Raw genomic sequence first — 12376 nt, 5'->3', positions numbered from 1 at the left:
GAGAGGAGAGGGAGAGGAGAGGAGAGGAGAGTCTATTTCAGAAAGTCTGTGTGTGTTAGAAGACAAAACCTCCGTTTGTATGAACACAAGTCAGCTGCAGCAGGGATAATGAAAGGCAAATTTAAATGTTTTGATTTGCTGCTAATTTAAACATTTGAGCATAATGTTCTTTGTGAATGATGCTTATGAACAAAACCCCAGTTGTGCCACCAGCTCTGAGGAGCTTTCTGTGACTCTTTCTGCTTCTCGTAGGCTTTATATCTCACTGTAACATCAGAGAATGAGGTGCAACCTGCTTTGCACCGTGAGCATGGCAGTGCTGGAGTTTTGGCAGCAGCAGAGCAGATGGGGGTTGTGGTGCTTTGTGAACACTAGCTCAGCCCTCAGCTGCTGCCCCTACCCCAGCTGGCACTGGGCATGGCCCTGCAAGGGCTGCAGCGCATCTGCAGGGCTTGGAGAGATGTGGCTTGCAAGAGTGGAGCCAACAAGTGGAGGAGGAGTTGGGGGCAAACCCAGATGGACACTTCTACCTGTCAGAGGTGTGATGCTTCCACCTAGCCCCTGACACCCTGCAGAGATGTGCTCCTGGTGGCATCAGTTCTTGGAGGCAAAGTAGAAGGAAGGTTACCTCCCCGTGACGGGATACAACATGGTGTCCCCGTGCAGGCAAGCACATGGGGCTCCCCAGCTGGAGGGATGCTGGGCCGCCGCTGCAGCCTGCTGGGCAGAGGTGCCCCTGGGTGAGGAGACACGCATGTGCCACTCCAGGCCTTCTTTGGACAGGGGTTTCTAAAGTTCATGTACATAAACCACAGGGATGTGAACACAGGAATGAAGTTCAAAAGGGCACCAGCAGCTTTAGATGTGTGGAGTTATAGTAAAGCTGCTGCAGTAAAGCCAGGCTTAGAGCAGGAGGAAACAGTTCAGTGAAAGCAGGGTAGCTCCAACCCAAATCTTCCCTTTCTTGGCAGGATGTAGGGAAGCGTGCTTTGTCCAAGCACAGCACAGCCCCTGACAACAGTGAAGCCCTTCTGCCTTCTGATTCGCAGTGATGCAAGCGCGGGGTGAGAGTAAGGCTTGATAGCACCGGTTCACGAAGGGTCAAACTGCTGCGTGGATAATCCCCTGATTTATTAGGAAACTGCTCTTCCTTCTCCCATCCCATTGCTGCCGATGGAAGATCAGCAGGCAGGAGAAGTAACACATCGTAGATTCATAGGCTCACACTGACATTTCATGAAGAGCAAAGAAAGGACTAAATGCAAAGAAACCCACAAAGTGGCTCCAAGTTGATGATTTACACTGTTTTCTCAGGGCCCGTTTGCCAAGCAGCTGGTGTTTTGTGCCAATTGCTATTACAGAAGAGCTTTCTTTGATAGGTATCGTGAATGGACACTACACAGTTTATCTTAAAACAAAATCTCTCCCCACAGCTTATAAGGGCTGGCAAGAGATGCGGGAGAGGAAAAGTTGGGCTTTGTTTGTTTTGTTTTTCTTTTTACATAGGACTGTGAAAGCACATTGGGGGGAGCCTGCATTATCTGTGCAAAAATACAACAGATGAATTCTATTAATGGATGTAACATGTGGCTGGGTTCAAGCTGGAGTTGTCTTTGGAATATAGGAGTCAAAGCCAATTTATTGTAACATATTTTTCTTTTCAAAATATTTTAAGAAAGACAAAAAAGTTTGCGCAACAACTTGGCAAGCAGGTCTGTTGAGAGGAGGTGTTTCCTATCTTGCAGCTAACATAAGGGCTGAAAAATGTGGCGGTGCCGAGCAATCCTGGATTCCTTCTGGAACTGGAAGAAAGTGTGCAGGATATAGTTGTGTAAGAGCCCAATAAATTTTGAAGGGTGGGTTTGTAACACTGCCTTGGGGGCTCCAGGTGGCTCCAGAAGAAAGTCATGGGTTTTATTTCAGTAACAGTCATCAAATACTTTATCTAGATAGCTACACACTTGTGTGGCCCCATCTAACAGCCACAGGATTATTTTAAACTAGAAATACCCATATCAATCATAGTGTTTCTTCCATGCCAGATGGTAGAAAGATAAATTGGATTAGTTTGTAGTGTGTATGTGTGTGTGTGTTATTGTGTGGGGGGGTGGGAGGATGGGGGTGCAAAAGCTAAAGCACAGAAGTGAGCTTTGCTGGAGTCTGTAAAGTGATGAGCATCAGCGCTCCTTGGTCTTCAGAGTATGGGTAGGCTACTCCTGGCCAGTCCTTGTTTGTTTGTCCGTATTTCCCTGGGTGCCACGGGAGGCAATGGCCATGGAGCAGAGCTTTACCTAGGTAGAAGAACAGACACTGGCACTACACCTTGGTACTGAGACAACCACTGCATAACAGAAGGCATCAGACTCCAGCTGTGGATTCCTGTGTTGTGAGGGAAAATGCTGCTGCCTATTAGATTACACAGAATTACGTGGTTAGGTTCCTGTGGGCAACAAAGTGGAGGCAGATTTCCTATGATTGTTGTGACCTCTCCACTGTATCCTATTTTCTTTGTAGCTGGGTGGATAAGGAATACCTGACTATCAAGTGATCCAGCATTGGCTGAGCATTTTTGTGTGTGGACTGAGAAAGCTCATTCCTACGTTTGGTAAAGGCCCTGGTAGCAAACGCTGGTGGAGCAAGAAGATAGAAAACATATTGCTGCCAAGTGAAACCATGGCTAAAAGAAAATGAGCAGCATATTGTCATCCCATGTCTGTTCTCATCCAGTACGTGCATGGTTTGAGTCCCCAGGTACCTTCCCCGTTGCCTTCAGAGATGATTTTTGCCACCCCTTCCTCATGAAGCTGCACTCAAGGAAGAGGAAGCAGATCTAGATCCATCACAAAGACCAGAGGGATCCTAAAGCACTCTTCAAAGTCCTGCCCAGTTACACAATTGTTTTAGCAAGGAAATTCATAAACTCTAAGCCTATTTAACCCTGCCACTAATGGGAGTCACTTAGCAACCTCTGAGATCGCTCTTGTCAGGGAGGTGACGGGACGAAGGAAAGCGGCACCATTCCCTTGCTGTGAAGTATCAACTTACCTTCTGTATTTTCTAAGAATAGATGCCTCTTCTAGCCATGGGTCTGTAACTTCTCGCTGCTGCTCGCCAGATGGTAGGAACCAGCACATGCCGAGTTTGTTCCCCTGTGGTCAAACAAAATGCTGTACGGCCTGATGCAAGTTTCCTGAAAGATCCCCAGGACGGCTCCGTTACTTCTGTTGCCGTTTCCCAAACTCCTGGTATAAGACTGAGGTTTCTCACTGGAACCACGTGGCATGTTTTCAGAGTCTTCCATGAGCAGTGAAGTTACTCAATCTTCTTATTTTGTCAAAGCCTTTGTATCGGTCCCTTGTTCTGGGAGTCTGTGGACTGTGTCCTGTACTTGAGCTAATTGCACGAAAAGGATTATTTCCTTTTCTTGATGCTTGTTATTATTGTCATCTTTCACGAGCTCTTTCTTCTGTTTCAGGATCAACACTCTGTGGTAGGCCAGGGAGCTGGCCCCACTCCAAGCTCCAGTTCTTGCTCAAATCCAAACACTGGAAGTGGTTACATGAATTCATCCCAGCAATCGATGTTGAATCAGCAACTGATGGAAAAGAAACAAGCTCTGCAACGGCAAATGATGGAGCAAAAACAACTCCTTCTACAGCAGCAGATGTTGGCAGAAGCCGTAAGTTTTCTAATTCCTTATTTTACATGGAAAAGCTTATCCTAGAAACAATAGAAAAGAAAGCTAAGACAGGGAGAAGAAAGCCCACAAACTTTGAGGTCATTTTGGCAATGCCTTGACCTTCTAGAGCACGCCTCATATTTTTCAGCACTTTGCTAAGCCCTTTTGAATTCTTCTTCAGTTTTTATGAAACAACCCAAGTATCCAAGCTATTTTGAGAACAGTCTAAGTACATGCTTAATTTGAGGCACATGAATATTGTCAGTGGTTTTCTTTGCAAGATAAGCTAAGGTGCACTGCTACGCTGCTTTGACCACAAAGGAAGGTTGACTTCCAGGCTCTGCAATCCACACAGCATTTATGAAGTGCCTGTGTGTAAACAAGGATCAGATACATTGATTTCAGTGTTCAAATTTGGGTGCATGGCTGGGATCATACAGGAGTCCTCCTTTCTCTGCTTTTCTTTTTTGCATTTCCGAATATTTGTAGCCAGTTCTCTCTCCTTTAGTATCTGAGAGACCGGTTGGGAGTTCCTGGTCGGTTTATGAGGCGTGGGGGATATCTGTGGTCTTGTTGGCAATGATAAGTGCTGAACCCCACTAGTTTAGTTCCACTAAACTGAAATTGCCATCGATATTGCATGAACTGTGTCACCTGAAGGTGTTTCATGGCCCCATCACACATGGCCAATGTAACAGGATGGAGTCCCAGCTGCCCAGAGCAGTAACATGTGCCTTCTGCATCCTCATATTGATCGTTCCTTGGTAGTCCTGCTTGGCAAAGCACAGAGAGAAGTCCTAGAAGAGGAGCTGGGCTTGGCACATCCTCAAGGCAGGCAGAAAGCAACGTGGGTGCCCTGCAGCAATGAGAGAAGGGCTGCAGGGAGGGTGCTGGGGAAGGGTGGAGGTGACACCACCACCTGCTTTGCTTCTCCCAGGCTTACAGCGAACCACAAGCCTATGGCTTATTTACCTCACCCTGCACCTCTCAGCCTACGGGGCAGACCCATTCATGCTGGCCTGACATTTTGAATCCAAAACTTTCTTTTTTGTGTAAAGATACAGACTCAGAAATACTGACACATTCGACGAATGCTGTTCACTAATTACAGAACCACACAGAAGTGGAAAAACATTTATGTTTTTGTGGGAATGTTTTCAAAACAAAATTATTTAGGTTTTTTATAGAAAATATATTTCTGTTTACAAATTTCTTTCCATTCCAAAAATGCAATTAGAAAGCTTGAGCTTGAAATTAAGGATTTCATTTGTCCTATAAGGGAAATATTTGTTGACTTCTTAATTTATACAAGACAAAAACTTAAGTTTCAAGTCATCTCTACATGCTGCAGTTTTCTCACAGAATTTTTAGCAGAACAAAAAGTTAATTGTTCAAATAGCTCTTCCTAAATCTAAATACAATAGAAATTAAAATTGCTCTACAGAATTTGTTTTTCTTACTAGCTTGCTGTTGCTTTTGTATCATGTACCTGGAAATACACACAAAGCCTGCCGACAGTTTTTACATGCGTGGCAGGGATTTCCTGGGAGATAACTTGCCTTTCTTCTTCACAAGGGCTCAGGTCAAGCAGTATGTTAAAACAAGCCTTATAAATCTTAATCAGACCCCTCACTCCCAGAGAGCATTACAGAAATGCCTAAATACTGCAAGAAAGGCCCTTCTCCAGTGTTTTAAAGTGCTCCTGGCAGAAGAAAAACCAGGTTTTTCATGAGCAGGTCCATGTGCATGCTCTTTCCAGGGAGAAGATCCCCACATTACACTGATGGACTCCCATCACCAGGCAGCGCCTGAGTCTCACACTGGTGAACCAGTTTGCCATTCTGGCAGCTGAGCATGAAACTCAGGTGCGTTGCAGAGAAGAAGTGAAGGCTGCCCAGTAGCTGCCCAGTAAGCATGACTGCAGGAGGCACATGTGCATTGGCAATGACTTCCAGTGACTGAGGTGGTCGAACCCACATCTTCCTGCCATGGGGCCACATATCCCGAGGAGCTGTTGCTCATGGGTGGCCAGTAGCACTCTGGAGGCACACAGTCACTCTGATGCTGATGAGAGATTTGGCATTGACTCTGGTGCCTGTGCTTTCCAGATCTTTATGAACAGTTAGTCAGATGTCAGTTCAAGGACTTGGATTTCTATCTTCCCTTCACCAGAGATGTGTCCCTGCAGGCCCCAAATAAAAAAGTCTCCCCTACTCTACTAAATAGTTCCTTCTGCAGTCTTTCCTTGCTGTCCTTCCTCTAGTGCTTGCACTCCCACTGTAAGAGGAAAGACAGCACCACGTACGTGTACAGGGAAGCGCAGGGCAATGGTGAGTGGCAAACTCAGCTGCACAGACAGGGAGGGAGCCTTGAGGAAGCATCGGGCCCCTCTGTCTGATAAGCATGGTAAGCAAGATGGTGTGGACATTGGAATTGTACTGCAGTGCTGACGTGACCGGTGTTCTCAGAGATTGAGAATCTCTCAGTGGTTTTAAGGAAGGTTAGTCCGGACTCAAACACAATGCAGCCAGCAGAAGGGTTTCCATGCAGACTTCAGTGGATGATGGCACAGGCTCACAGATGCCTCTCCTGTGGACCAGACAGAGTGAAAGGAAAGAATACTTCAGCTTTGTACATACTGAGAAAAGAAGGAAGTGGGCAAAACACAGAGCCAGGAAAGCGTAAAGAAAAGCAAATTAATGTATGTCTACTCTAATCCTCTAGGAGAAGATAACTCCACAAGATCAGCTGAACAGACATTTGACACGACCACCACCAGACTATAAAGACCAAAGAAGGAATGTGGTCAACATGCAACAAACAAACCAATATCCTGGTAAGTGACCATGGGCTAAATGAAACTCTTTCCTTCCTTCCGGCTGGAAGACCGTCCAGAAAAGCCATGCATGGACTGTTGACCAGGGTCTGATTTTCTGCATATCCACTTACATCACTGCAGAGGCAGCGGGTGGTGGCCGTTGCTCTCCTGTGCTATTTACTTTACTGTTCCCCACCACTGAGAAGTGATGATGTATGATCAGGAGAATCAGCTGGTGGTTCATCCAGGCTGATGCTGCATCTCTCAGACATGGCGAAGGAAGGGCTGATACCCTTCCCATTAGCACTGCCTGAGGCAGATGTGCACCCAAATACTTGATACAGAGGTGTGCTCTGGACTATGCAACTTCACTCATTCCAGATGCATCTCCCATGTATGTGGTACACCTTGCTTCAGAGACTGAGAACTATCCCTCCCTCCTCATGTACAGCATGAAGACCCTCACACTGATTTTTAAGTACCTAGCATGACACCATCATGGGCAACCAGAGCTACCAGCTGAAAGTTCTGGGCTGTTTAATATGGCACAGTGATGGCCTCAGCACTGCTCTGCAAGCAGCATTTCAACAGATCAGTCAAACGGTAGGGTAAAAGACCCTGCTTCTGGCAGAACTGCCCAGGGCAAAAAATGCCTAACACTCCAGGACGAGTCCTTTCCTTCAGCTCTAGTGCCCTCACCTGCTTGGATAGTCTAGTTCTGGGAGCACAGCACTGCTGGTTTGGCTTTATGTACTGTTCACCTTGCTGGTTAGCTGGAGGCTACTCTGAAAGCAAAGGCAGAGTAAGGAGAAGGATGCTGGGGAGAGAGAGAAGGTGGGGGGAAATGCAGCAGATGGGATCAAAAGATGTTCTTTATACTGCAAAGCGTCTGTGCATTTAAGTGTAGAAAGGATCCTTTGCCTTCTAGTGTATCTTTGTATAGAACACACTGAGGAAAAAAAAGATGTTTTGGTTTGTTTGTTTTTCTGTAACTGTTGGCTCTGCAGATTCAGCCAGAGATCTGAATCTTTCCTTCCTACCTGTCCTTTGTAGCAAAACTTTTTGAGCTTCCGTTACAGTTGTAATGAGCTCCTAAGTGCAGCTCGCTCACATGCTGCCCCTTGGCCCAGCCTGCTGGCCATGGCACTGACAGCCCAGCTACACACGGAAGGGCCGGGCTGAGCTGCTCAGGCAACGTTCATGCTCTCCTTTGCTTTGTTGACAAGTTCTAGCAGCAATAAACTTGCTGCAGTCTGGAAACTGCTGCTTTCTAGTGGGCCAAAGTGTTTATCATCATCAGTTAATTTGCACCAACGTCCTGATGCCGGTGTAATAACCATGGTGAGGGCAATGCCACAGGGCAGAGAGGGCTTTGCTTGCTGGCTTGGTACCCTGCGCTCGTTAAACAAACACTTTGGCAGCACTAGCAATTTGCTGGGGAATCCTGTGACTTAGTGTGCTGTTTAAAGGCTCATTCCGGGAATCAAGGGAATAACTGAGAGCTGGCTTTTACTTAAAACCAATCCACTTCTAGACCCAGAGAGAAAATGGAAATGACTGCAGCCACATCTGTGAAAGGCTCCAAAATAAGTAGATCACCATTGTTTTGTGGCTGTTCTTGTTGTTCTTAATCTGATGGACTCTTTGCCAGTCTCATGGTATTTGGAGTCCCATCTCCTGGGTTTGAAACACGTGGGATTGGCAGCTCTTGCCCATTCAAATCTCAAGTCCCTGCTGAGTGAGCCGAGGGAGGAGAGCAGCTTTTCAGGCGAGCCTGGGAGAAAAGGCCATGCTGGGAGCTTGCAGCAAAGTTACCAGATGGAGTGATTAGGAAACTCTTGCATAAGGGAGTAACAGCAGGGAATCCGTTCCCTTTTTTCTGGGAATAGCTTTGCTCAGGTCAAGGAAGAAGAGACAAAAAGTTAAGTAAAATACCGCAGGGGTTTGGAGACACTTGGTTAAGCATTTTATTCCTCTATAATTTTCCCCATCATGCCATGTTGTGGCAAGAAACCCTCCACACAAGAGCAGGTGAATCAGGCAGTGAAGGCGTTTCTCTGAATCGCCGCAGCCTGGGATGCCCAGCAGCTGTACACAGTGCTGCCGAGGAAGACATTTCTTCCCATCTGGAAGAAATCAGAATGGAAAATATTTGTGTTAAAAATAAAAGGATAAAAATAGCAATACAAAGAAAGAGGAAGCTTCGTCTTTTGCACAAGTACAACCCGTGTCCCAACCACTTGTGCTCTTTAAAGAATGTGGCATTTGCAGGAGCAGTGCGATGGTAGCCCTGGGGCTCCTCAACAGCTGGCAGAGTCACCCCACGAGGGGCTCCATCCCAGTGGCAAGTGAAGTGACTCCACAAACTTGTAGTTCAGCTGGTGGGAACTAGCTCTCCCCAGATGGCTGTTCCAGGTCTTTTGAAAGGCCACCGATTTCTGTGCTATTTCTCCTCTTTAGTACTGACACAAGGGAGCAAAAGAATCGGGGTCCCCATCTCTGACATGCCTGTGAAAAGACGTTACAGCAGTGAGCAGTGCACAACCCACCAGCCAAGCCAAAGAGGCAGTTAATCATGACGTTCCGTGCCGAGCACCAACTTTCTCCTCTTCATTTCCAGAGCTAAATTCAGCTGGGGGGCTCCCTGGGAGGATGTGGGGGAGAATTTGCTTGTCCCTCTGTCCCTATGGACTCCTCATAGCATTTCCTGTCCCAGAGACAGCCCAGCTTGGGGACTGACTTCAGACAAAGATTACTATTAATTATTTAAGGAAGAAAGGAATCCTTTGCATCCATCACTAAATGGAAATAGAATACATATAAAATAATGCAGAAAAGGCAGAAATATATGATAATTTTTTCTTCAGTTCCAGTCTGAGGGAACTGAACATTATTGTGGTGAAATTTCAACAGGAACAGTATATTAAACAGCTGTTCCTAAACATAGATTTTTTAAATATGTATGCGCATAATTTGTCTTCAGGCGTTTTAAAAGAGCTGGCTGAGAGGTTCTCCAAATTCTTAACGTCACTTTTTATTTAGTCTTGAAACTCCAAGGAAGGCTCCTAATGCCATGACAAAAAAATTAAAAGCCCTAGGGACCTAATGCAGAGCTCAGCAAAAATACTGGGGAGCTGATACAGCCTGAGAATAAAGAATTTAGGAAGGGATGTTGGGCTGATGTAAAAGAACATTTTCAAACTAGAATGGCATTTTTTTCAATGAAACCACAGCTTTGGTTGATAAAGGTAATAGTTCAGGTGATGTCCTTTAAAGCTTCTGACATTGTACTATTTTGGTTAAGAAACCAGGGTGAAACAGAATTAACATAGCTCACAAGGAAATGGCTGATAGGTCTCAGATACCACTGTAAACAGGCTGTGTGATTGCAACTGAAAGGACCAACATAGTCTGAGATGATGCAGAAGGAGAAAAGAAGAGCTTACTTTACATCCATGTTGGAGATGTGCAAGAGCTATTACTGTGACCAGCTGTGGTGTACAGGCTTGAAATCAAACACTGAAAACTGTCAAGTTCTCAAAACAGCTTAGAAGGACCAAAGAACTGGAAAACACACCACACACTGAGACTGATTTATTTGGAGAACACTCTTACAAGGAGCACCAGCTTTGGCTTATCTGATGTTCTCTGAAGAGATGAATTCAATGAATTCATATAGACAAAACAACCCTTTGGACAATAGGCATCTTTAAGGCCTGGGGCAAGTTCATGCAAGTCCTCTCAAGAGCAAAGCGTCTTCTTTGTGAAAGTCTGCTGCTAGAAAACTGGACTTCTTTTAACCTGTTGATATTTGAGTGACACCATGCATTGACGCATTCGTGCTTGTTTTAACATTTTTGTTTTCATCCTTCCAGGTGGTTCACCTGCTGTGAGCATGAACTCCAACAACATGTCCTTATCCAACCCTATTTCAACTCATAGCATCATGCCGCAGAGCTCCAGCCTCATGTCCACCCCCGCTGGGAACCGAATGCCTTCTGTTCCTGCTGCTCGGAGTATGGGCTGCTACGGGAACCTTCCTTGCAACCAACCAAGTGCATACAACGTGACGTCAGGAATGAATCAAATGCAGCCACACAGAAACCAAAATCAAGTCCTGCCCAGTCAGAATAACCCCATGATGTCTAGACAGCAAACCATGACACAGGGAAACAACGTAGCGGCTTTTGGGACAGGGTCAGTGGTCAACTCGCAGCAAGTGAAGCCAAGCTTGAACCATGGAGCCACCGGTATCCCTGCGCAAAGGCCAGCCAACGTGATGATCACGGCAAATGCCACTGCCCAGAACTGGGCCCCGCAAGAAGCTGCAGTGAAGCAGCAGGATGCACTGAAACCCACGGGGGTCCGTTTCCCCACTGGCACTCCATATCCTAACCAGTCTTTGCAACGCAACGTAGGCAACCAGCATTTTCCTCAGCGTGCACTGGCACCTCCTAATCAGTTAACGGCGGGAGTCCAAATGAGGCCTCCTCTAAACCAAATGCACCAGACTCTAAATGGACAATCCGCTGGCTCACTACGAGGTCTCAGTGTAAGACCTAGTCAGCTGAGAGGACAGTCTGTGCCTACCTTAAGTCAGCCAGGAACAAGTATGACACCTCCGTCATCTCTGCCATCAACCAGTTTCACACCTACCAACCAAAACTCTCGGGCTTACCAAGGAAGCGACCATGGTAATGACCTAGCATTTGACTTTCTGAGCCAGCAAGGTGACAGTATAGGACCTGCACTCAGCAGTGACTCGGACTTTATAGATTCTTTACTGAAAACGGAACCTGGTAATGATGACTGGATGAAAGACATCAACCTTGATGAAATTTTGGGGAACCACTCGTAAGTGACAGTACCAAGGGTAAACCAGATGAAGAGGCAGTAAGGACATTAGCTTTCTCTTTAGATGCCAACAACCTGCTTTATTAATTTACACTCCAGTAACGGGGCTGTCCTTTAAAATTCTAGGTAGGGCAACCTCCCTGCCTGAGGAGTTGCTCTAGAAACAAAACTGAAGTCTCCCCCAATGAAACAATAACATAAGCGATAGTCATGCCTGTCACAAAGGAGTGAGAACACATGAAGGGTCTGTTCCCCACACCGATGCCCAGCGCATTTCAAATCCATCCGTTCGTCTCACAGGGGCTGCGTGGAAAAACGTGTTTAGTTTCGCACACACATGGGTTGTGGAACATCATTTCTCTGAGTGCAAATAAGAGCCCAAGCGGTCCAGAGATCTTCAGTCATCGTGTTCGCGGCCCTTCACTTTCTCGGGACTACTCAGCCCTGACAGCATCAGGCCCTGTGTAAATCTCATTGTGTTATAAAAACTGTTTACTTCTACACAGTACAAACTCACATTTGCTTTCCCAATGATTTTGGTTTAAACCCTCTATGTTTTATAGCACACAAAAGGGTAAGTGGTCTCATCCAAGGGAAGAAGGAGACAGATCATCCAGTACATTACTCAATGTGCTCTAGTGTTCACTTTCTCCTTTTCATCAGTGCTCTCAGCGAGCATCAGAGGACGCTGCTGTCCTGCCAGCAGCGCAATCATTTTGGTCATTGAGGGAAACATGAGATGAACTACACCAAAGCTCAGGATCCTCACTTTGCCACCTTGCCCTACTCAAGGGACTCCAGTGACTTAATGGACAACTTAAGTGAGAAGGGTGCTCACGATTTGACCCTCGCTGACTACTTTCCTAGACCAGCTTATAGGAGGGCTACTAACCTCATTTTCATCTTAAGCCATGGTGAGCGTCAGGTAGTTCAGCTCTGTCCTCTTCTATCAAACAGGTTTATCCCAGCAGAAATGCCAGCATCCCTGTCTGAGGAGAGGCTATCGTTTTGATTGCACAGCATTT

At 46.2% G+C, this 12376-nt stretch overlaps 1 protein-coding gene across 1 annotated transcript; it reads left to right on the top strand.

The window, feature by feature from the left end:
- Positions 1–3475: 3475 nt before the first annotated feature.
- On the top strand, positions 3476–11355 carry LOC104492418 (mastermind-like protein 2; the record flags this gene model as incomplete). The annotated part of the gene is made up of 3 exons (XM_010134976.1): positions 3476–3679; positions 6404–6515; positions 10373–11355. Coding segments are annotated over 3 exons (1299 nt in total), but the record flags the coding sequence as incomplete, so codon positions are not given.
- Positions 11356–12376: the final 1021 nt, after the last annotated feature.

This window comes from Buceros rhinoceros, unplaced genomic scaffold (genome assembly GCF_000710305.1).
Source record: "Buceros rhinoceros silvestris isolate BGI_N320 unplaced genomic scaffold, ASM71030v1 scaffold9554, whole genome shotgun sequence".
In the NCBI taxonomy this organism is placed as follows: Eukaryota; Metazoa; Chordata; class Aves; order Bucerotiformes; family Bucerotidae; genus Buceros; species Buceros rhinoceros.
This window is presented reverse-complemented; position numbering and strand designations above follow the sequence as displayed.